Source organism: Anabrus simplex, chromosome 4, assembly GCF_040414725.1.
Source record: "Anabrus simplex isolate iqAnaSimp1 chromosome 4, ASM4041472v1, whole genome shotgun sequence".
NCBI classification, from domain to species: domain Eukaryota; kingdom Metazoa; phylum Arthropoda; class Insecta; order Orthoptera; family Tettigoniidae; genus Anabrus; species Anabrus simplex.
The window spans coordinates 300,271,767-300,299,082 of NC_090268.1; the positions used below are offsets into that span (position 1 = coordinate 300,271,767).

General features: G+C 37.7%; 1 protein-coding gene across 1 annotated transcript in view; it reads right to left on the reverse strand.

Annotated features, from left to right (window-relative positions):
- Positions 1-565: 565 nt before the first annotated feature.
- Svil (Supervillin) overlaps positions 566-27,316 on the reverse strand; it is a 356,712-nt gene continuing 329,961 nt past the window's right edge. The window contains exons 18-20 of the mRNA XM_068227397.1: positions 24,693-24,991; positions 18,757-18,912; positions 566-7,169 (exon numbers count right to left, since the gene is read on the reverse strand). Coding sequence (XP_068083498.1) covers positions 7,083-7,169; positions 18,757-18,912; positions 24,693-24,991 — 542 coding nt within the window. The 3' untranslated portion in view covers positions 566-7,082. The remainder of the gene's footprint in view (positions 7,170-18,756; positions 18,913-24,692; positions 24,992-27,316) is intronic.

Below are 27,316 nucleotides of genomic sequence, written 5' to 3' on the forward strand. Positions count from 1 at the left end.
TCATAGTATATGGCACGGCTATCATTTGGGCCTGGCCACAATAATATGGAATGTACAATGAAGAGAAGTAATTCCCAAAACCATCAGTAATTGTGGGGAAAACTTCAGTGTACAAATCTCAGCAGTCTTATCATCTGCGCTGATAATTACCACATGAATTTATGCTCCTAAAGAGAATTGGACTATCTTTTGATGTAGCCTTGACAACAAAAAGAGGCAGATTGCGCATGTGCCACTGGTGGTATATGCCCTGATTTTCTGTGGGCCATAGTGTTCCAATGCTGGTTCATAAACAAGTATGAAGAAAAGCACCAAAATTACAGTCAGTACTGTTAAAAAGAGTGTGTCTTTCTTATATCAACAACAATAATATGAAAGATGGAAAAATTACAGCTGCAGCAAGGCTGCAGTAATATTGAACTTCTATCACAAACATGTTGTTAAGGGAAGATAGTGAATGTCTGACCTACTTAGGGATTGGTGTCGTCAGCAGCACAGAGAGGTTTAAAAACCTGCTTTAGTGTAGAACAATATAATTATGTAACAGTAAAGAAAACGCAGCCAATCTCTTGTCATTATCATACAATTATTTATTTTTAAATTAACATAATTTAGTATTATATTAGTTGTATAAATGAAAATGTTATGTACAAAAAATGAGAAATGATATACAAGCCTCTGTCATATCTAAATATCTTCTTTACATGTAAAAGAATATGGCTGTTGGCTGTACAAATAAAATATCTCTAGTGGAGGCAGACAAATTGAACAACAGTACGAGCAAGAAATATAATAATTACTATATACCTACAACTAGGCCAAAGAAACCTAGTTGTGTTACTTTTACAGCCCTTGAAAAAGAAAAAAAAAATCTTGCCTATCATAGTCGAGAGGGAGTAATTTATTATACATTAATACAATTCTTACATGAAAAATATGCTAATAAATAGCAAAGAGAATTATCATACTGTATAGCACACTAAACAATGTACAAAATATTACAGTGCCAGGAGAGACAGATAGCAAAATGAATTACATCATAAGGCAACGCTGGCAATTACATCACACTTCAAAATAAACTTACAGTACATAACATTATGAAATTTTCTTATTAAAAATACAAAACAGAAAAATGCAATGGGGAATATGGACTAGAAGCTTGTTGCAGGAATTATTGCGTTTTTATTCCTGTCAACAAATTTATTTTTTTCCTACTATTCTTTTCAACATCACAAGAAAGGCACAGGATTACATTAGTAAACGCCGCAGCGGTATGGCACGGCTTAAAAGCGTCTTCTGCCTTCGCATAAAATTAAAATGCAACCATTTTCGACCAAGTAGGAACAAATAGAGAACACTTTGTCATCGACACAGTGAATGTCTTTGTATTAGTTGTGACAAGACAACACACACACTCTTATTTCCATGAAACATTCTACAAGGACACAAACTTATGAGCTATTCTGAAGTCTGGAAATATTTCCTTGTAAGTCTTTGAATTACATAATCTTCTATAGTTAAAACTCAATATTTACCTTATATTACTGTCATGATTGGTGGCACAATTCTGGGATGGATCACATTTTCATAATATAATGAGGAATAAAGCATCAAACTAAAATATACCAAATATTTTTTTCCTGAAATACTTTGCAGAGAGATTTTAAAACGAGAGAAATCTTGAAAATCAGAAATCTATCAAACAATTACAACAGAGGAAAGAAACGTTATTGAGCAAAATGGATTTACACAAACTCAAGATTGAAATTACCTACAGTGCAATTTTAGGGTAACCTGTATTTCCAGATAATATACCAAATGGATCAGCTGCCCCTATTTCTTCGATTTTATACAACCTGCTGTTTACAACCTAAAGGAAGAACATCTCCCCTGCCATCTGATAATGTGTTATTGTGTAGGTACATGGCTGGAAATATGTGTATTTGTTGCTGATAAACCAGCAATAAGGAGGTAAGAATGAATGAATGAATGAATGAATGATTGAATAGAACCATGTTATATGTAATATGCTAATCAGAAAGTAGGTTGATACTAAATTATTATGGTAAGGAACAATCCCATCAGACTTCTTCTGTAGCTGTGGTGGTTAATGACCAGTGCTGAGTTTTCTGTTTGAAGGTTCAAACCTGGTTTTGGCAGAATATTTTTATGCATTTATTTTAATCTTGTGGAAGCTGTAGTAACAAAGATCAGTGGTAACTTTCATCATGTATCACATTTGTCAAACACTTCTTTGTTTGCTTTTCCAGATTATGAGCAATAGCCTGTAAGGTGGTAAGCAGGTTGCTCTCAGTTGTGTTATCCACAGTTTCTTATCACTGGAGTAACCCAAACAGGTGGTCCCTCCCAACAGACATCATTCCACTCCAATGTCTTTCGGCCCTTGATAAGTGTTAATTCTTGGTATAAGCATCATACTTCCCATACTTTATGTCTTACTTCTCCGTAGAGTAATATTATATCCACAAAATTATCACTCAAATACATAGTGGTTGTCTTACAAGAACTATGGCTCAAATGTGCAGACAGGTTGGCCTTGCTGTATACACCACAGAAATGCTGAGTGTGGTATTCATGAGTTTATCCATAGTTTCTTCTTATGTGGCGATTTTTATTATATCTACTTTATGTAACTTCCTTACTATCTGAAACTTCAGAAAAGTCAAGTCTTTGTAAAGGATGCCAACCACAGTTTGAAATGAAAATTTAAAAAAAGGCGTAAGTGAAGGAGAGTTTGAACCATCGGTGCTCCAAAAAGCCAGGTATATCTACCATAAGGAATTCTCTATGCAGGTACTTCCAGTATGCAAGTTTCTACATTGTAATTCTGTATCTATAAGGAGAGCAAAAGTTCTCGCTTAGGAAAATGACTGATGTCTTACAGCCTTGTGGCCAGGTTTTTAGCCTTTATTGAATGCTTTTACTTTAGCTATCACACCTGTTGCATAGCATTTACATGTTGTACGTGTGTCTATCCCTTATGGTTGGGCCCATGAAAGATGGAGTTCAACATTTGAGCGGCCAAAGCAGTAACTACGAAGTACGCTGCGTTGTCATAGTTACCTCAATCTGCAGCATATTACCCTTTCATACAGGCTGAATATTTAATCAATTATGTTGGCCTAATACAGTTCAATAAACTTTGACTCGTTCCTAAGCTCGTGCTAATATTTCCGGCATTTAAGACAGAACACGCCATTGCCGATGAATATGAGATTTCATATTCACTAAACTGACAATAACCTCAACAAATGTACATGTTAAATAGAGAATTGAAATGTACAACTATCCACTGATTAACTTACAAAAAATAAACTAACAACAAAAATAATATTCAGGAAACAAACACTTAAATTATTATATAAACCAGTAACAACTAGCATGGCTAACACAGTACTACTCCGACTAATATCACAAATTCACAACTAAGTATTTTTCACCTTGTTGACACATTAATTGCTTAAGGCAACTTATTGGTAAAAAGTGGTACATGTTTCGTATATTATTAATATCTTCAGCCACATAACACTGTTTAGATGAAAAATTCATATATTGACAAAGTATCAATCCTTAAGAGGAAGTGTCCTTAAAATTAACAAAAGAAGATTAAATGACAAAAGTGACTGAGAGCAAGCCAACCAACATGGTGATAGCATCCTTAAATGTGGCATCTCTGATATCGTTGCCATAGCAACAGATCCTTTTCGAGCAGCGTTAGTCAACTTTTTCTCGCCGGTGGTGCTATACGTCATACTTGAACTCTCGTGGGCCCAACTATTGTACTGTTTTTATTTACTTGCCATAGATTAAAAAATAATGTGAAAAATACTTTTATATAAAGTTGGATGTGATGAGGCTGTTCAAAATGGTGGTGAATTGATATGTCTGTAATTGGTCCTAACTTATCGCATCTTCTATGATACCATGACTGCCCTTTCCTATCATAAGAAAATGGCCTCTTGGACCAATCAAGAACACAATTCTCTAATGACAGCTATAGGGGTGGATATGGTTTGTACAGTACATTAACATTTCGAAAAATTTATTAGAGAGTCGACACCACTCTACATAAAAGGGTACAGCATTTTTGAGATGAGCCTCACTTAATGCCACTTGTATGGTTTTTTGCATTGTATAGAGAAGCTTATGGATATGTGTACATGCAATTGCTGTAAGATGTTGAGTAAGATACAACTAAGAGAAGTTTAATTCCTAGCAGGTTGCATATTGTCAGGGGGAAAAAAAAACCCAGGTAAAAAACTTCCTTCAGAACTCAGAAAAACAAAATTTTAATTTCAAAACATTTCTAGATAAACAAATAAAAAGTTACAAAATCCCATACTCTGAATAACTGAAGTTCGAAATGTAGTTAACTAAATTAAGCTTAGTCTGATGCCCAGTGTATCACCGCTAACTCGATTACAGCAAAAAATTGGCTTACCTGGTTTTCCCCCACAAACCCTGACCTTTCATATCTTGACAAACAAATAGGTGCAGCTGATCTACCTTGTATTTTAATTGAAAGAGAGACCAGGAGGAATTGTTAAGGAAGACTTTGATAAGGAAGATATGTCTGTCATGGTACATTATGTGGAAGCACTGTTTATTTCAAGTTATATTCGCAATAAACCCTCCAAGAATTATGACCAACCAACCACACAATTTTTAATATGTTCTTAATTTCTCTCAAGCTCAGTTCAATTCAAAATACATCACATATAATGAAGCAAGTTGAGGCTCATTTTGTGATTATCTGAAAAACATGAATAATACATCAACAGTATAAATAAAGATTCTCTTAACAACAACATTCTCATTTTCTTTACAAAGATAATAAACATATAGAACACTGGAAATAAGTTCTTTTCTACTTTGTGGTACACCACAGTGAAACTTTACTGTGATCAAACATTTCATGTGATAAGTTTAAAGTACTAATTCAATCAAGCATTTTAACGTTTCTATTGTGGGAAATATGTAACAATATTGAATTACATGATTTATTTTTAAATACAGAACCATCAGCCTTTAAAAGATACGAATTTCTGTCCCAGTAATATTAAACTTAGCACCAATAAATATTGCAAGAAACTGAAATAAATAACAATTCAATCAAATTATAGAAATTCATCACACTTGAATGGTAACAGGCTGGTAGTATGTACATGAAAGGAATAATGAAAGAACTGTGACATGCCAATTATTCAAAACATTACACTAAGTTGTTATAACTGAAAAGCAAAGAAAAAAACAAATGTTATGCTTTGAAAGAGACAGAAACACTTTATATACCTGAATTCTCACAGGTAACTTGTCACAATGCTATGAAGATGTATAATCCATCTTTATGTCAAAAAAATGGAAAACAAAATCAAAACACAACAACTGAACCAAAACTCAACAACAGAAACATAACAGGCAAGCTGACTTACCTAAATCTGTACCAAATACATCCGAATGCAACTCCTTAACGCTTCAATAAAATCTTCACAGTCTTAATTTCTAAGACGTAATGAAGATCAACATTTAGGAACTGATAATATGAGAAATAAAAATGCCCAAGTAATGAATTAAACCACCTTCACCTTCATATTAATACTTTAAAGAATGACTTCGAGAATTACCCTTCATTTGGCTGGACAGAAATACCATCGCAGAAAACATAATTCAGTACGAAAGAAATCCCTTATAATATACAAAAATTAGGCCCATATCAAGCAAGGTGACTATGAAAAAGTTCAACTGAAATCTGTTGACTGTACACAATATAATAAGGGCCTCACATGATGTAAAATGCAAAACTTAAAATCCTAAGAGAAACATCCCTGTAATGATTATGTCTGCATTAGTAATTACTATTAGTAAGTATAAATGTTTAACGTATTGATTAACTAGCATAAGATTGGGATGACTAGAGCTGTAAAACCAGTGTCAAGTATCTTACACTTTTGAAGAGTGGCATTTTTTAACTAGCCATGCAGAATTTAAAGCCAGAATATTATATAAATACAAGAAAAATTCTTCCAGTTTTGATGAAACTTTTTAAATATCACATCTGTTATTGTCGTAATGTTTGCAAATACACAATCTACTTCATTCCGTAACTTACTTCAACCATCAATGGCCCACATACAGCATTCTTAAATTGGCTAACAAAACAAGAGCCCTACTAGAACTACTCTTAATGAAGCTGTGTCACTAAAGACAGAATATAGTAAGCGTGTAGAATTTCAGCTAATGGTTCATAAAAAATTACAACAGTTCTTTGGAAATTTAATGCATGTTACACTTCAGTTTATACATGGATTAAATCTCAAAGTCCACAAGCACAGTTTAAAGGACTGGTATAAAAATAGTATTTACAGGTCACATGAAGCATTAATATGCAGTTTGAAAATTCCTGCCAGCATTTTGTTTAGGAAACAAGAACAATACACAGCAATGGAAGACAATATTGGCTCACTAATACTGATGATACGAGTAATAGTTTCTGTGCTAGAAGTAAAAAAAAGGCATCAAGTTAAGTTGAAGACAAAATAGTTTGTTGCTGTTTAAAATATATATCCATGTTTCCAGTCTATCCATTCTTGTAACTTTTTATTTCCTTTATAGGATTTTTAAAATCCTCTTCTCAGAGGCATAAATCAAGCCCATGTTCAAAGTTTCACTGTGATGCTTTAATACATACTTAACACCGAACACAGTCTTCATTGCATGATAAAACAAAAATTAAGTCACAAAACCTTTAAAACAATATTAATTCAAAAATACAATAAAATTTATTTTCTAACGCTTACTCATATATTGTATTACCTAAGGGTAACAATTAAAACAGAGGGCACATTTCATGAATAAGCAAGATCAGAACAAGCATGTAAGGTGCTTAAATTATTTCAATAGTTTGTGGACGTTGACAAAGGTTTTCACATTATCATCAAATATTTCTTGTATCAATGTAAATTTGTATAAAAATTATCAGAGTGTAAATTAAGCTCAAAGTTGCTCCTCTTGCTTGAGCTGATGTTCAATTCTCCCAGCATGTTGCATCACAGGGACCAGTGTTAGAATAAACCTACTTCTTTCTTCACTTCCTTCTGTTTCCACACAGGCAGTTCTTGGAATTCTTCTTTTGTCATTCCAAGTAATTCCTAAATGAAGAAATAAAATTTGCTATACTGAAAATTTAGTAAAACTTTTAAAAAGTTAAAAGAGAAACTACTAGAGAACAATCAAAAGAAGCATCACTGATTTAAAATGGACATATAAATATTTGATTTTATAAAAACAAAATCACATGACACTGGAGAGTAAGAACATGCTAACATGTACACCAAAAGAATTAGGATTGCAAGGCCTAGGAAGGGTGCAGAAAGGTAAGAAAACACTAAAATAGGTTGAACAGTGTAAAATGAAACCAGAGGAAAGAATTTATATTACTAGATCATAGTTTTCAAGCAATGATTTTTAATAGTTGTGGGCTGCTATGTTTCTTGGAACTTATGTACAGCTAGAAAGAATTTCATTTTTTAAATCATTAATGTGTTGTGTTACAATTTTGAGCATTTAAGGGAAGCTTTAATTTCTATTGCATGTAATAGGAAATCAAATATAATAATCTAATTAAGTTATATAACTATTCTCTTTTAACAACATTTCTGTTACCAAGTGAGTTGGCCATGCAGTTAGGGGTGCGCAGCTGTGAGCTTGCTTTCAGGAGATAGTGGTTTTGAACACCACTGTCTGCAGTCCTGAAGATGGTTTTGCATGGTTTCCCATTTTCATGCCAGGCAAATGCTGGGGCTGTACCTTAATTAAGGCTATGGCCACTTCCTTCCCACCCCTAGCCCTTCCCTGTCCCATTATCACCATAAGACCCATCTTTGTCGGTGCGCCATAAAAAAAAAAATTGTGTAATCTTTTCAATATTACAGCATTTAATGGCAGTTTTCATTGGTGTTAGCATTTAGGAGGATAAGTAATTAATAATATGCATTAGTATTGTAATGTAATTATTTTATTAGTTAGTATATTGATTGCTTTATTGTCATGTTATCCATTTGTAGAATACATTCTTCATAAAGTTTAACTTAATTCATCTTCTTTTAGTTCTTTTTAGCAAGGTTTAATTTTCTGTTGAAATTCCTCTTCCCATTCTTAAACTGATCCATTGACACATGGAAGATCCCACCCTTAGTGGAGCTTCTCATGTGATCTGCTGGCATATGGGCACAAAATACACAGGGTGTAATTAACCCAATCAAAGCTAAACCCATAAATATACTTTGTGTGATGACAAGCCACCCGTGCTAAACCTGTAAATTTATGTTTGTGCAGCACTCACTTTGCTAAATTTGTAAAAATATGTGCAGCAACTGATCAGTTTAAATGTTGTGCCAGAAGTTCAGGAAAGTTCTAAAGGAGAGATAGTTCACTTTTCCTTGTATTTATGTTAGGATTTTGTTTCTTGGCAATGATGAAATACAGTAGAAGTCCGTTATAGCGAGAATTCATATCAGCAAAAAATTTACTCGCTATAGCCGATTGTTGTTATATCCGATTTTTGTATCAAAGTCGGAAAACCCCCCATGCACATTAAAATCGGTATGATAGAGCAATCAGTTTGTTCAAATCTTGCGTTTCCACACATGATATCCACATTACGGCTTACTTGTTTGTCATTTTTCGAAATTCGAGACTACGTGAAAGTGTAAGTTTAATTTCATTCTGAGAAAATATAGTAAGCTACCGTATTTCTCCGAATCCAAGATGAACCCCACATTTTCCTTCAAAAAATTTAAATCAGGCTAAAAAAGTACTTTGTAAAAATCATATGAATGCCTTTGTTGTACAGTAGACCTACGCATTTTAGCCTATTTTTAGACGCCAAACATTGACTTTCATCATGCCGTATTTTTTTTGCGGTTGCACAGTTATACTTTATTTCCGTGGGGTTAAGGACCATTAACTTAAAATTGGCATTGTAATACCAAAGAGTACCCATTGAAAATTTGCCGGCAATACCTATTCCATGCATCTTTACAATACTACCATCCATCAGGAAATTATTCTTGCTGTCTATGAAACTGTTACTTTTACTCAGCGTCAGATATAACCGGCTACTGCTACACGCACGTCTCGCTTGCCGGGTTCGGCCAAATTCAGCGGCTAGTGCTGTATAGGCCTAATCGCGGACGTTGAAAGTCAACGAATGAGTTTATTGTGCCACTGCATGGCCATTCCGCCCTTGCGTTTTTCGTGCACATACCTCACAGTTTCATCTTAGACTTCTTTAAAGCGCCCTTGTTGTGGACCACTGAATGCATTTTTTTGTACAGTATGAATTTTTTAGCTCTTTGTCTTCACGCTAATGCCAAATATTGGCTTTAGTTAGGCCTATGCCCTATTTTCTTGTGGCTGCACAATTATTCTACATTTCCGAGTATTTAATAACCATTAACTAAAATTGGCATTATAATATCGATGAGAACCCATTGAAAATTTGCCAGCAATACCTTTTCCACGTATCTTTACAATACGACTATCCATCACGAAAATATTCCTGCTGTCTATAAAACTTAATTTTACTAAGCATCAAGTACAATAGACACGTTATAACTCTGCCACTCAGTAGCCATGGCCTTTCTAAGAATTCAAAGGCTGGCATGTTTTGATGCCGTTCTGCAGATTTGAGAAACGCTTTTGTAGAGACTAATAGAACACCATTCTCTCTTCACTATTTCCTGAGATCCAGTGACGTTACACACAGGCACTCTACAACCGGTTGTCGCGGCTAGCGATGTATAGTAAAGAGGCAGTCGTTTATTGTCAACGAGATGTGTGTGTGTGTGTGTGTGTGCGCGCGCGCGTGTGTGAAAAGAAGCAGTGTGGTTAGCGTGGTAGTTGCCAGTGGTATCCATTAGCTTACTGTTAGGCTGCGAATGCAAGACAACCCTTGAGTTTTCGCATGAGATTCTGAGAAAAAAGTCTTGGTTTCAGAGAAATACGGTATCACTCCAGACGTTCATGTGGCAAACACTTCAGGTTTCTTCTTCAAAGGGCGTTACCTAACCTAACCGTATATGTATCATGAAAACATATTTGAAACACATGTAGAGAAATGATAACCTCCTTGCAAAAAATGTTCATGTAAATAGCCTTTCCGGAATTTAACTAGACGCGAGAAGATATGAAATATCCTCTGAAATCAGTGATGTACTCTGCCATATCTTGAGGTGTATCACATTCTTACTTAATTTCTGTATATAACATTAAAATTAAGATATCGTTTACTTCAGTATTTTTAAAGAGTTAACAACTGCTATCGGCCACATTATTTACGCATTTATTACGAAAACGTGTTATCCTCTTTCATTTTGAATTTTCTTTAGAGAACAGCAGTCGATGGGTATTACTAATCAATTCCAAAATCGCCTTTGAATGTCGACAAGAGAGCTCGCAAATGCACAAAATGAGAAAAATGAACCATACTGAAGATCGATCACATTTTGTTGCAAACGTTTCAGTTTTCTTATTCAAACAGCATCACCTATCCTAACTTAACCGTACTATACGTATGATGAAAAAACACTTCAAGTGCCAGTAGAGAAATGATAACCTTCTCGCTATAAATTTTCATAATAGCCTTTCTGTAATTTAACCAGACGCGAGAAAATATAAACTAACCTCTGAAATCAATTAAGCACTCTGCCATATCTCGAGGTGTATCCCATTCTTGCTTAATTGCAGTATTTAGCCTCAAAATTAAGCGGTCGTTTAGTCAGCCTCCGACATCGCCTTCGAATGTCGACAAGAGAATTCGCTAGTGCACATAGCGAGGAAACGATGCCGAAGGTAATCGATCACATGCAATATCATCGCTGGGGTGCATAAATATCGGTAACGGACAAAATCACGCGCTTAATTGGTTGTAATAATGGATGCGTCAGTGATAGGGCTCTCGCTGTAACCAAAGGACGATACACAGATTAATATAGAAATTTTGAAGGAACAGAAATAAATCCTCACTATAAATCCTCACTTCTGCTGTATATGTCTTCTGTGCTTCTGATCACAACAACAAAAATTCCTCCACCGCAGAAGGGGGGGATGCCTTCGTAATGATGAAATTGAACAGTTTTAATTGATAGTGACACGGATCATGACTTTCTGGACAATGAAAGTAACTGTGAATATGAGGTTGGAGATGAGGTAATAAAAACCAACTGCGAAGATGCAGAAAATGACATTAGTAAGGAAAACTAAGGTGGAAAAAGTCGACCTCCACCTGTAATGTGACTAAGGCTAGTCTCATTACAAATCCACCTCAATTATTCTTATTATTTTTGGGTTGCTTGAAGTGTAATCCGAAATTTGTGTCGAATGTTAACTTTATGTAACTATGATTTTTCCTTATGGCATTCCATTAGTCTCAAGTTATTTGTATTTTCTGATCTTTGGGAATTTCACTTGGTTCTTTCTTTCCCCTACCAGCGCTCGTGCATGTTCAAGTGTTAAATTATTTCTTTACTGTATGCTGGTGCGCTCTGCCGCCAATCATAGTGCTATTATGACTGATAGTCATGTGGTTCCATTCTTGCCATTTGCTAAGAATGAAGCGATGTTCAGTTACCTTTAACTCATTAGTTACAACTGGCATGCCACTAGTTTCTTGTGCATGTGTTCTTTTGCCATACCTTAATGGTTTTTAAGATGGAAGAGGTGATGAATATTCCTTTCACATTTGCATGTGTATTGTGTGCCCGACTGAATGTATGTTGATCCTTTCCTATCAACTTCATTCCTGCAAGTTTGCCTCACTGAGTTCCTGGATGCCTACATGTCCATTTGGTTAACACAGTTTTGAGTTACCTTAAGTTACTTCTCTTGCGTTGGTTTCTTTCATTTCAGAATGGTTTTATCAACATCACATCCTAATTTTTGATACATTATTTTATGTTCTTAGTTAACTTTTGGAGCTTCCTAATTATTCTGATGATTTGCCCTTTTTTTGAGCCATGTTTATCCTTGGTTCATTCCTTAATTATTTATCCTTTTAGTTTGATTATCTAGTACTTATTTAAGGAGTGCATTACAAATTATCTGGATCATATTTGCCACATATGAAAATTAAATTAAATAACCTTATAAACATAAGGGGGATACTATCTGAATCATTTTTGAAGAAGTCATAAACTTGAAATTAAACATCGTTATTCAGGTTCTATTTGAATCCCAACCAATACCAGGTATTGCCGAAGTGTTGTCGCATTCAAGATGGTGACCTAAATGAGTCATTTAATATTTGCGCCAAGAATCAACTCTTACGTGCTTAAGACACAGATGCCTGTCCACTTCCCGAAGGACTTCAATTTTCTCTTCATAGGTAAGTAATTTCATAACTTTTTCCATATTCATAAGTAGACTATCACAAGACATGCACCATGCTACAGTACAGAACTTTTCAATATTTATGATCCTAATCTGTATGTATCACACAACAAATATTCACTATCCTTCACTCTACAACTCAGAGAATCAATTTCTGACTGGAATGTGAAATACAAGCAAAAACAGGTTCATTGGGTTATTCAGCAAGCAAAATTGAACTTCCCTGAGGCTAATAGCATGCTCCCCAAACACGTAATTTACCCTGTGAAGTTTAGTGTACCCATTTATAATATGCATATAAAATAAAATAATCTTTGGGGTTTAATGTGTAAAGAGAATGTTGTTGATGTTGTTGATGATGATGATATTGTAAAGAAAACAGTCTTTGTTCTACACAGCGAAATGTAGAAAGGGACTGTTTGGTCACCCCATGAAAGGACTGGCTCTTTAGTCCTCACGTCTCACAGGTGCCAGAAACATCCCTTGTTTCTGGTGTTCTGGAGAACATCAGAGAGCATGGGAATTACTCCAGAAAGAACCCATGGTTCAGGAGTTCTGGCAAGTGTCAGAGTGTTCTGGCAACTGCCAGAAAGTGTGAGAATGTTCCACTCTCATCTAAGAAGACATGAACACCGCACATCACTTGAGTTCTGGGGACAGGACTATCAACCTTCCCGTACCTATGAGTGTGACTGTCAATTTGGTGGCCTTCAATTGTTTTTCAGGGTAGTATCATAATGTAAAATTTTTTATAGCCCTAGACTTCAAGGGTCACCATATTTGTGAGGAAGGCAATGGTTTCAGATTAATAACATGAATCAAATATCCAGATCATTTTGCTAATGTCACCAAGCATTGTGTAAATGTCTATTAATCTACTTATGTGTGTTCTAACATCAATTTTTGAATGTTAAGGTTATTTTCTAAATGAAATTAAAGAGTTTATATTTAATAAACAATATTTTAAGGAACCCGATAGTCTTATTCAAGAATACAAGCACCACCAAGTTATGTTCCTGGTTGGGCCGTCCCGCATCTTCCACACAGCCTGTTGTCTTTGTCTTCAGATTACATTTAGTCGTTCTTGTTATGTGTATTTTGTTTATCTTTCCTTTGCTTGTTTATTATTTTATTGGTTCTTTTATGTTATAATATTATTGCGCAACTTTCCCCGACCTGCTTCCTGTGGCGAGGGCTCTTGCCGAGGATCACTTACTTTGGCAGCAATCCATCCTGGCTGTTGTCAAACAGTTTGAACAAGAACGCCGTAGACACGAAGAGTCCAAACACAGGGCGAGCTTGCCTTGCGGTAAGGGGCACGCAGCTATGAGCTTGAATCCGGGATATAGTGGGTTTGGACCCCACTGTTCGCAGCCCTGAAGATGGTTTTCTATAGTTTCCTATTTCCATACCAGGCAAATGCTGGGACTGTACCATAAATAAGGCCACGGCCGCTTCCTATCCCATCGTCGCCCTAAGACCTATCTGTGTCGGTGTAATGTAAAGGAAAAGGAAAAGGGTCCAAACAGCAAGCACCAACTATAAATTGCAATTTGTGTTGATGCGTGTTCTGTGCAAGAATTGGGTTCTTGAGACACCAGAAGTTTGCACATAAAGTGTGACCTGGTTTGTTGTGCAGGAAAATTGTATACTGTACCTGGAGATGAGCACCAGCTGATAATGTAGACCATGACAATACTCTACAATACTAACAAACTCTAATAAACTAAGAATATGGATGGGTCCAGCTGCATGAAGATTTGAAGTATGAACTATTCCAAGATTTGTTTGGAGTAATGTGGGTTAAAACCTATAAAAAGCATGCTCAGAATACCAACTGCTTCCCAACCCTGTTATGGGGTGCAAGTTACCACACTAGACAACAAATAATAATTGTGTGTGGTCTCTGAAGAGGCCTGGTGCAGTCTTTCGAGATGAACTCTGTGGGTGGAGGCGGTAGAATAACACCCACGTTATCCCTTGCCTGTCATAAGAGGGCAACTAAAAGGGGCCCCAGGGTCTCTTAACTTGAGAACGTGGGCTGGTGACCACAGGGTCATTAGGAGAGTCCTGGCATTGCTTCCACTTACTTGTGCCAGGCTCCTTACTTTCATCTATTCTATCTGACCACCTTCGGTCAACTCTTGTTCTTTTCCAACCCCAATGGTATTAAAGAATTCGAGGCCTAGGGAGTCTCATTATCATGTCCTTCGTGACCATAATCTTTCTTTGTCCGATATCTTCATTTTTCAAAGTGTCGGATCCCTTCCATTTTTTATCTCTGGTTAGCATTGCCCAGTTATACTTCCTCTTGAAACAATAAACACCACCACCATCACCACTGACACCATATAGGTGATCTGTGCGTCTATGAGGATGGGGCCTGAGTTATGATGAATTCTAATGATTAAGATGGCACACCCACTCAGACTCCAAGCCATGAAAATGAAATGGTGTATGGCTTTTAGTGCCGGGAGTGCCCGAGGACAAGTTTGGCTCGCCAGATGCAGGTCTTTTGATTCGACTCCCGTAGGCGACCTGCGCGTCGTGATGAGGATGAAATGATGATTAAGACGACACATACACCCAGCCCCAGTGCCAGCGGAATTAACCAATTATGGTTAAAATTCCCGACCCTGCCGGGAATCGAACCCGGGACTCCTGTGGCCAAAGGCCAGCACGCTAACCATTTAGCCATGGAGCCGGACACTCCAAGCCATAGGAATTGGTTAATGAAGGTTAAAATCCCCAACCCAACAGGGAATCAAACCCAGAACCCCCATACCAAAGGCCAGCATGCTAATCATTTTGCCATGGAGCAGGACATACTAGACAATGAAGTGACATTTCTGAAAATAAGTGTCAGTTATGTCTCTTAGTTTACCAATAACACTTGTGATGCCACTTTTTTTTTTTGCAGTGTCCTTAACTTTCATTGTAATATTTCATGAGATACAACAGTGCTGTCATTATTCAGTTCCACTACACAAAATTTTTTCTCAGCTTTGGGATATTTTCCAAACTGTAGGCCATGAAACAATGGATACGTGAACTCTGCTTTAGTACATTCTTCTACCTGAGCCTTACAATAGCAAATATTGGGACGATGCACAAGTTTGTGCAGTATTAATTTGGGTTGGCAACAATGCGGCGTGATGGGATTGCTTATCGTTATTCTGTTGTTTTAACCGAGTTTGGAGTTTGTGTGTTGTGAAACACAGGTTTTCTTGATTGTGAACGTATTATTTGTGTATATTTCAGACAAACGGATATGGAATGTCAAGTTGAGAAAAGTGAGCATTTCCGACACATTTTACTCCAAGTTGAACCGAGGATCCAGTGTAGCAGGAGCTGCGAGAACAATTTGTGAAGTGTACAGGAATGAAGCAATTGCTGAAAGAACAGCACAAGAATGGTTTTCCCGCTTTCGAGCAGGACGGTTTGACTTGTCTGATGATTCACATCCTGGAAGACTTTCCGATTTTGACGAAAATTGCTTAAATGAGTTTCTTCATGAGAATCCTCGTCAAACAACGCAGGAAATGGTGTAGTTTTTTAATGTGATCAGTCAATTATTGTATGCCATTTTGCATTCAATGGGTAAGGTACAGAAATTGGGTATGTGGGTACCACATGTGCTAAGTGACAGCAACAAAAATCTACGAGTAAAGGTCTGTTTGTCATTGCTCGCCCGACACGAAGCATTCCTTTCGAACATTGTCACCGGTGACGAGAAACTGTGCCTGTATGTCAACATGAAGAAGAGGAAAGAGTGGCTTAGCCCATCAAAAAAAAAAAAGCAACTCCCATGCCAAGGATAGTGCCCATCCACAGAAAATCAAGTTGTGTGTTTGGTGGAACAAAGATGGCATTCTTCATCTTGAACTTCTCCCGAAAAACAAAATGATTAGCTCTGCTGAGTACAGTGACCAGCTAAGACCTTGCTATTGACAACAAAAGACAAAGACAACAACCAGTCTTATTGCTCCATGATAACTCTCGTCCGCATACAGCACAACTGACCAAAGGTGTGATTGCTGAACTTGACTGGGAACTCCTTCCTCATCCTCCGTATTCTCCTGACCATTCACAATGAAGTATTTATTTATTTTCCACCTAGTCGATACAATGATTGCCTAAGGCAATTTTTATTGGTCAAAAGTGGTACATGTTTCGTATATTATCAACATCTTCAGCCACATAACTCAGTTTAGATGAAAAATATAAAATTGACAAAGTAATGCTTTAGAGGAAGTGTCCTTGAAATTAACATAAGATTGACAAGATTAAAACAAACAAATAACTCAAGAGAAAATATATAAATTATTTCTACAATAGAAAGCAGTCGTCAAGGAAACACTTGTACAATATTCCATAGAGAAATTGTCCTAATAAATATTCTTTTCTTAATAATCCATGAAAAAAGATCAATTTATAAATTAAAAATTATACATTTTATAAGTAATTATCGAAATGAAGAAATCCTGATATCACAGTGCGGCTCTTATTATTAATGTAGATGAAAATATAACTAATTCCTAGTTGTCAAATCTTATTAAGCCTGCTTTCCTTTGGAACAGTAACTCCTGTCATTCTTTCACAGTTTTGAGCCGGGTGTAATATTGATGATGCGTTCTTCCTTGTTCTTGCACCTGAGGAGGAGGAGGAGGAGGAGCGGGGGATATAGGTGTGTCAAGAACTTCCTTGCTGTCATCTATAGCTTCAACTGAGGAGGAACAAGTTGTAGGGCTATCTGTAGGTGGAGAAATTCCAATTCTTTTTTCTTGATCCTTCTCAAGCATTTTCAAATATACTAGAATTTGATAATATAATGGATTCTTATATTCTACAGCCTCATTAAGGTTATCATTTTTCTTTACCTTATATTATATTATATTATATTATATTATCAAATTCTAGTATATTTGAAAATGCTTGAGAAGGATCAAGAAAAAAGAATTGGAATTTCTCCACCTACAGATAGCCCTACAACTTGTTCCTCCTCAGTTGAAGCTATAGATGACAGCAAGGAAGTTCTTGACACACCTATATCCCCCGCTCCTCCTCCTCCTCCTCAGGTGCAAGAACAAGGAAGAACGCATCATCAATATTACACCCGGCTCAAAACTGTGAAAGAATGACAGGAGTTACTGTTCCAAAGGAAAGCAGGCTTAATAAGATTTGACAACTAGGAATTAGTTATATTTTCATCTACATTAATAATAAGAGCCGCACTGTGATATCAGGATTTCTTCATTTCGATAATTACTTATAAAATGTATAATTTTTAATTTATAAATTGATCTTTTTTCATGGATTATTAAGAAAAGAATATTTATTAGGACAATTTCTCTATGGAATATTGTACAAGTGTTTCCTTGACGACTGCTTTCTATTGTAGAAATAATTTATATATTTTCTCTTGAGTTATTTGTTTGTTTTAATCTTGTCAATCTTATGTTAATTTCAAGGACACTTCCTCTAAAGCATTACTTTGTCAATTTTATATTTTTCATCTAAACTGAGTTATGTGGCTGAAGATGTTGATAATATACGAAACATGTACCACTTTTGACCAATAAAAATTGCCTTAGGCAATCATTGTATCGACTAGGTGGAAAATAAATAAATACTTCATTGTGAATCTATTGAAGTGCGATACGGACCATGAAGCTGATTTTATGTAATTCTCCTGACCATGCGCCCTCAGATTTCTATCTTTTCCATTCTCTTTCTAGCCACATTCAGGGGGAAGTGTTTCCTGACAAAGCTTCTCTTGACCAATGGCCAACAGATTTCTTCTAGTCAAAACCAAAACAGTTCTACAGGCGCTACCTAAACGTTGGCAGAAGGTCATAGAGAGTGGAGGTGATTATATCACTGAGTGATTGCGAGTTTCAGTGCGTGACAGTGACAGTAAAATAAAATAAAATATAAGAACCACACAAACTTATGCATCAGCCCAATAAATTTTAGTTCTACACTGAATTTCTTCCCATGCTCTTCGCTCCATGTTTTCCAACAAACTATACAACTTTGAGTTCAAAGAGCATTGTATGACTATTTTTCTTTTTTGTTGTCTCATTTCACACTTTACACCACACTTGTATCACTGCTTTAATAGTCAGTGCTGCTACTCATTTCTATTTTCTTTATGCAAGATGTGAAGAAAATAAGATTCAGGAAAAATGTCCCTAAAAACTTGAAGGGGGTGTAAAAATTACATAAAGGAGAAAATTATGTGAGTATATGTGGTATAAACTCAGTAGCTACAATATGAAAAATGCTTTTTAGACACCAAGATCTAATCCTGATTTAATCACTGAAAACATATAAAAAATGTCAAACCTGGAAATGACTTGGGTCAAGGTATATTTCCAAACGGGTTGGATCCACTCCATCAGGCAGTGGTCTCTGCAGGAGCTGTGCTGGTGGGTACGTTGACCGCGTGAGGCGAGCCAGCTCAGCCTCTACCGTCAGCACTTCACCTGGCTTCTTTCCATCCTGAAAAACAATAAAATAATTTATAATTCACACAGTTTATTTATGCTCAGTAAATTTTGGTTAATAATCACCATCAAGTAAAATGTACCAACAATTTAGAGTATGTTCGAGTAAATATGCTGGTGTAGATGATGATGATGATGATGATGATGATGATGATGATGATGATGATGATGATGATGATGATAATAGCAGCAGCAAGAACAGGTCTGCAAATTTCATATGAAAAGACAAAGTATATGGAAGGTACAAAATCAGGAATTAACAACCAGCCTCTAATTACTAGATATGAGAAAATCTCCCAAGCGGATAAATTCAAATACGTAGGTGAAATTATACAACCAAACGGGTTAAATCAGCAAGCAAACAAAGAAAGAATTACAAAATGACAAAAAGCATACAAAATTGTCTGGAGTAGATAAAACAAAACATCTCTATCCCAAAATGCAAAATTATGATACTACAAAACAGTTGTCAAACCAGAAGCCCTTTATGCATCAGAAACTCTGATAATTGGTGGCAGATCACAATCATAGGTTATAAACTTCATGGTTCTGATCCGTATTGAATTGTAATTACAATATAATTATTAAATTAATGTAGTAATGGTCCACCTTTCAATACTATAATATGCAATATTCTAAATTACATTAATTAGGGGCTAGTTTCGGCCAGGGCTGGCCATCTTCGGCCTTAATGTAAAACATATAATAACTAAACAACTGTACATGCACACAATTGACATAAAACAAATGAAACAAATATATACAAACTGACTTTAAAAACTGGGATGATATGTATTTGGCAGATAACAAATAAAAAACCAAAAAACAAGAGAGGAAAATTATCAGGAAAATTCTAGGACCTAAGTGCGAGAATGGCATTTGGAAGGAAATCACAGGAAATCTATCAAATAATAGAAAAAATCACAGACATTAGAAAAAGATTAAAGTTCTATGGTCACCTGATCAGGATGGATAATAATAGCCTAATAAAGAAAATATTAAATCTCGCAGTATCTATAAAACATCACAACAACTGGTTTACAGAAATAAATAAAGATCTTCAGGAAATTGGTATAAATGAAGAAATCATGCAAGACAGAAAAAAAATTCAGAAATCTCATAAACAAACACAAATTTGCTGATCCACCTAAAAGACAAGCTACAGGATGGACGGAAGAATGTAAAAAGCACAGTGAAAGGATGAAGAGATTTTGGGAAGACAAGAAAAAATGATGTGCTAAATAAGTTCACACGCACTCCTTAGGCAAAACGAATAAAAAAAAATTATTATTATTATTATTAATATTATTATTATTGTGCACCAAAAAAAGGAGTTATTGGAAATGCATTAAGCTTAATATGGGTGACTGCAATATTGATGTAAGTGATTATAGTATCACATCAATAAGGATAATTTACTGCAGACAACTCAACACTTGAGCAAGACTCTAGTACTCGGTGGATCCACCTTGACCTTCGATACAAGATGTGATACAAGTGGGCACGGAGGCATACATATTTTTTATGATCTCCTGCAGCATATTTTCCCAAACTTGCTATGACATTCTCTACATCATGTGAACTGCTGAAGGCTGCTGAAGTTGGTGGACCAGGTGGTTCCAGACATATTGGATGGATGATAAATCTTGCAGTAGGGCTGGCCACAAAAGTGTGACAATATTGTAAGAGGTATTCCTGTGATACTCTTGTTCTCTGTCGCAGAGCATTATCCTGCTGGAAACTGCCCCTTGGGAGCCTTGTCACTGGGGCAACACATGCAGCAGCAGTATGTCCTGCATATATTTCTGCACTGTCAATGTCCTGCGTATCACTACTAGAGGTGAATGACTGTCACATTGTCCTCCCTTCTGGCAAACAAATGAATGTGCAAACTGTCAAAAAAATTAGGAGAGCTGAAAGAAGTTTGGATTACTCATGTCAAATCAATTTTTATATTTAATGATTGGTTTTATGTGTTAGCTATAAAGAACAAGCTGCAGATGTGAGACTGTCAGAGGGTAGACATTATATAAATAATAAAATCTAGACCAAAATTTTAGAACTACAGGTTCCCTAGTTCGTCACTTTTGCTAGTTTGCCATAGTGGGGACGACATGTGATGGACCTCCAGACCAGCACAACAGCAGTGGGGGTGGGTGTCATGCCACAGTGAAGGGAAGATTGCAGTGCTCGCCACTAGGCCTCAAGACACGAACACATTTTCAGTTCATGAAGAGAACCTTGAATTGTCACTCAAAACAACCTGGTTCCAGTCACCCTAACGTTCCAATTAAAAGTAACTGCACTCCAAGAACAGCGTAATGCCGAGTGAGCCTGCCCTCATGCTCATAGAATAGTAGTGCCGAAATGACAAAATATTGTAATGAAATGAAACAAATTATGTACTCACAGGGACTAATCCAAAGGGAATATGCCACACTCTCTGAAAATTTCGATGTCTTTGTCCTTGTCACTAATGTCACTGGAGTCACTGCTATCATCCTCATCCAGGGAAATAATTTCTTCCACTCAACTTTCAACAATTCCATCAGCTTCTTTTGCCTTATATAGATCATGCCCATAACTGACCACCAGGAGAGAGGATCATTAATCGTCTGACAAATATGAGCAGATGAACTATAATGTTGTCCGCTGTTTAGGCACATGTATCACCGTTGTTACTGGCCCCTATGTCTCCCCGAGCCATATCCAGGTGCTTGGTTGAAGGACAATTAGACTCACGGTGCCCATTACATGTTCTACCATTCACATAGGATGAATCTCATATAGCTATACATTAATCTCTATCTTCTAGCTTCCCTTCTTTTCTCAATAATTTACTTCAAATATTTTCTTTTCAGTCATTCACTTCAAACCAAATTAAACACTAGATCACTACATCTGATGAAAAGGAACACTTCTTCAAGTTAGGAATCTTCAAGACATAATTTATAAATCCAATGGCTAAACTATACAGATAAGGAATACCAAATCACAGATCGACTCAAGAACATTTGGTTACTATAAGAATGACGCCATGGTTCAACACCAACTGCAACAGCTTTGATGTGTCATTTGGTTTCAATTTTAAATGTGTAGTCAGACTTTATCAATGTTAGACTTAGATTTTAAATTAAGACAGACCAAATTCTTTTCTTTATTACTAGTTGTATGTAAACATCATCATCATCATCATCATTTCCCATTTCCAGCTTCCTGGGTCAGGTTGTAAATCAAGGACCTCCGTCGCTGCCAGTCTCTCCACCACTTTTCTCCTTTTTTTAAGTACATCTTCTGGTTTTTCTCCCCTCTTCTCTATGCACTCCCACACTGAATCTGTCCATCTCTTTCAGGGTCTTCCTCGTGGTCTCTTTCCTGTTAACTTCTCTGAAAAAGCTTTTTTTGGCACTCTCTCTTCTCCCATTCTCATCATATGCCCATACAACTTCAGCTTTGTTGTTTATATCCTGTCTTGAAGTTTCAAGATTCCTATCCTTTTCCTTATCTCTTCATTTCTAATTCTATGCATTCTGGTCTTGCCCTCAATACTTCTTAGGAATTTCATCTCTGCTGCCTGTATTCTACTCTCGTTTTGTTGTAGTCCACAATCCAGCTGCATAAGTTAGTATGGATTCATAACAGGTTGAATACTACTTTCTTACATTTTTTTGGGACATCTTGGTTCCACAAAATACCCCTTACACTCTGACAGAAGCTGTTTGCTTGTTATATTCTTTTTCCATTTTCCTCGGTAATCTTTCCATCTTCTGTGATCACACTTTCCAAGTACTTGAAACTTAACAACTTCCAGAATTTTACCATTCAGTTTTATCTGTCCTCTTCCTTCCTTCCTTCCCCCTGTCATTATTGTTTTAGTTTTCTCTGTGCTTACTTTCATCTCAAATTTTTCTCTCTCTTAATTTCATGCATCTACTTCTTTTTGCACTTCCATTTCATCATCACCCCATATCAGCATACCATCTGCAAACAACATGACTTTTGTTGCCTGTCTTCCCAATCTCTGTTTAATGTTCTTATGGATTTCATCCATGACTATGATGGATAGTTTGGGGTAAAGTACACTTCCCAGTTGGAGACCAGTTTCAATTTTAAACCATTTTGTTTTTCCTATACTATGTAAACATACATTTTCCAATTAGATCATGGCTGAAGTTGACCCAATGTACACTGACTGACAGAGCAAATGCAACACCAAGAAGGAGTGGTCAGAACTTTATGCCAATTGCAGGGTAGACTGACGTCACTGAGGTATGCTCATGATGTGAAATGCGCTGCTGTGCTGCGCACGTAGCGAACGATAAATGGGACACGGCGTTGGCGAATGGCCCACTTCGTACCGTGATTTCTCAGCCGACAGTCATTGTAGAACGTGTTGTCGTGTGCCACAGGACACGTGTATAGCTAAGAATGCCAGGCCGCCGTCAACGGAGGCATTTCCAGCAGACAGACGACTTTACGAGGGGTATGGTGATCGGGCTGAGAAGGGCAGGTTGGTCGCTTCGTCAAATCGCAGCCGATACCCATAGGGATGTGTCCACGGTGCAGCGCCTGTGGCGAAGATGGTTGGCGCAGGGACATGTGGCACGTGCGAGGGGTCCAGGCGCAGCCCGAGTGACGTCAGCACGCGAGGATCGGTGCATCCGCCGCCAAGCGGTGGCAGCCCCGCACGCCACGTCAACCGCCATTCTTCAGCATGTGCAAGACACCCTGGCTGTTCCAATATCGACCAGAACAATTTCCCGTCGATTGGTTGAAGGAGGCCTGCACTTCCGGCGTCCGCTCAGAAGACTACCATTGACTCCACAGCATAGACGTGCACGCCTGGCATGGTGCCGGGCTAGAGCGACTTGGATGAGGGAATGGCGGAACGTCGTGTTCTCCGATGAGTCACGCTTCTGTTCTGTCAGTGATAGTCACCGCAGACGAGTGTGGCGTCGGCGTGGAGAAAGGTCAAATCCGGCAGTAACTGTGGAGCGCCCTACCGCTGGACAACGCGGCATCATGGTTTGGGGCGCTATTGCGTATGATTCCACGTCACCTCTAGTGCGTATTAAAGGCACGTTAAATGCCCACTGCTACGTGCAGCATGTTCTGCGGCCGGTGGCACTCCCGTACCTTCAGGGGCTGCCCAATGCTCTGTTTCAGCAGGATAATGCCCGCCCACACACTGCTCGCATCTCCCAACAGGCTCTACGAGGTGTACAGATGCTTCCGTGGCCAGCTTACTCTCCGGATCTCTCACCAATCGAACACGTGTGGGATCTCATTGGACGCCGTTTGCAAACTCTGCCCCAGCCTCGTACGGACTACCAACTGTGGCAAATGGTTGACAGAGAATGGAGAACCATCCCTCAGGACACCATCCGCACTCTTATTGACTCTGTACCTCGACGTGTTTCTGCGTGCATCGCCGCTCGCGGTGGTCCTACATCCTACTGAGTCGATGCCGTGCGCATTGTGTAACCTGCATATCGGTTTGAAATAAACATCAATTATTCTTCCGTGCCGACTCTGTTTTTTCCCCAACTTTCATCCCTTTCGAACCACTCCTCTTTGGTGTTGCATTTGCTCTGTCAGTCAGTGTATGTAGGGTCGAAATTAGTACCAATTATAGAGGGAAACTATATTGCTAATGGTAATGAATTAGGTGGAACTTTCTCTACTCTTTGATAGTGATCAATTGTCAATATGGACCATAATGAAATTCATAACTTATTGTGAGAATAAGAAGACAAAATCAAAAGATATACTGACCCTTATGCTGATCTCAGCAATATCATCCCTATCTGTCCACATAGGGAATAAGTTGGTGAAGCGTAGTGGCTCCAGCCCAGCCCACACTAAGTAGGCCTTCATGGTAGATGCTTTCTCTCCAGGATGACCCAGGCGCCAGTAGTCTACTGCTGTCTGCATGGCCGCACGCCGTTCGGCCTGCCAACGTACTGCACCTGACCCTGTCTGATTACTGCTGTCCAGAATGCTGTCATCACCATTCTCAGGCCACCAGCCTTGCCATAGCCACAGCTCATCATAATTGTCTAACAAGAAGAGAGCTAACAAAAAGAGAGATTTCAATATTAAATATTATTCCTTGTGCTTAATTCACAAAACCTTAAGAATATAAGCTGTTCAGCAGGGATTGGTTTTTAAGGTACTATGGTTTTGTTCACAGTCTGAATGTTCTTTTGTAATATCCTGTATAAACTGTTATGTCTAAACTGAAGTTGGAGCTAAGATTAGGTTAGTGTCCTTGTCCATGAATTTAATGCACTATAACAGAATTTTCTTGAATATGGTATGAGTGTGTAAGCAACTAGACACAGCATTGAAAGCAGCTGTAGAAAATTATTATGACTTACGGGCTTCTTTGTTCTCCTGAGGTAAGTATCTACGGACATGTGACTACAAAGACAGATGGTGTGCAATAATTGACATAATTACGGTAACATGCACAGGAAGAAAGTAGGATTTGGCTAACAATTTAAGAGGCCTGTGATCAATGGCCCCAAAACTAACAATGAATGCAAAAGCATCTTTCATTCTTTGTTTTACTCCGAGTTGATAACAAAGCTGTATCAAGCCCCTATGATGGATCACTCTGATGGCAAATAGACTAGAAATACATAGAAAAAACTGATTTTCCAGATCTTTAGTATTTAGGAAAGAAAAGAAACTTAAAGAAAGAGTCTTAAATAAATAAAACATGAAGTTCGCCACAGGACAAAATTACTATTGGAAATACGAAATAGTCCTGCGTCAGGGTCGTCTGCAGTTACTCGTTTCCGAGTTTACAGTTTTGCTGGCTAATAGCTCGCTTCGATTCACAGCAGTTTTCGTTTTATGTTTCGGTGACTGTACAAGCCAATTCTTGGATAGAAAATACGTCCATGCACTGTGCAGCTTAGGGACAGAGGAGATCTTGACTGGATTTGGCGAAGTTTGCGTTTCTGTCACTTAATGTCTTTATGTCTGTGGCGTTCTCATTTGAAGTGTTGAACTGAGGCACAGAGAATTTGCTGCCAACGTAAATGGTCCTCGGCAAGTGCTTCCCAGGTTTATGGGCTTATTTATGTCATTTTTAAGGTTTGTTTCAGTTGGTCTTCGAAGCATCTCAAGGGGAGCACCCTATGGTCTCAAACCGGAGCAAAGTTCCCAGTAGCGAATCTGGCACGGTAATCTGGTCTCATTCATACAGCACACATGCCCTGCCCATCTAAAGCCATGGCCAACACCCAATGCTTCTACACTCTTAACACATGCTTTCTCAAGAACTTCATCACTGGAGACATAGTTCATGTTCATGATGGAGCGTAGGTTTTGATGGTGAAAACATTCTGCTTGTTTATGTCACAGCGGTATAATGTCCAGGTTTTACAGCCGCAGAGAAGTGTAGAGATGGCTACAACCTAGCACACCATTAGTTTTGTGTGAATTGTATGGTCTTTATTCCTGAAGACACGGTGGAATAATAGGCCAAAGGTGACATGGGTAACACGAAGACTATTTTCCACATCTTGTTCTGAAGTATGGCTCTTCGACAAGATACTCCGAAGGTATGTAAAGTGGTGTACTTGTTTTAGTTTGGTGTTTGAGATGGTAATGTTAAATTCTGGAGTGTTAGTCTCTGGTGCAGGCTGAGCAAATACCTTTGTTTTTTTTGGCATCGATGGAGAGGCCAAAATGATGATGTGCATCCTTGAAACTGTTGAATGACTGTTGCAGTTCCTCAGGTGTAAGAGTCGGTGATGCGGTATCATCAGCATACTGCATTTCAGTTATCCAAGTATGTCTACGTGAGTGAAGTCTGGCCAAGTTGAAAAGGCCACCATCAAAACGATATTTAATCTCTACTCCGGGGTTGTCTGTTGTTTCATAAAGCATGGCCGCCAAATACAAGGCAAATAGAGTTGGAGCAAGTACGCAACCCTGCTTCAATCCACGTGTGACTGGAAATGGTTCAGAGAAGTTGTTTTGATGGAGAATCTGTCCAGTCATACCATCATGCTTCTATCAGGTCCACAAAATGCTCAGGACAGCCAAAGCATCTCAGAATTGCCCACAAAGCGAGTCTTGGAACACTATCGAAGGCCTTTTCCAGGTCATAAAACACAAAAAAGAGAGGCTTCTGTTATTTTCTGCATTTTCTTGCAGTGGCCTTGTACAAAAGATCATGTCAACAGTACCTCTGGAAGGTAAGCATAACAATTTACAACTATACCTGTAACACATTCACACAGCTCAGAAATTAGATCACCAAAGAAGATAATTTTAGGAGAGGAATTATGGTGGTTCTGTAATTTTCAATCTTTTTTATGTTCTGTCAGCTCACAGAAGGTTGGCAATCATCATGGAGTAATTTTTCCCTATTTTATGTTTGC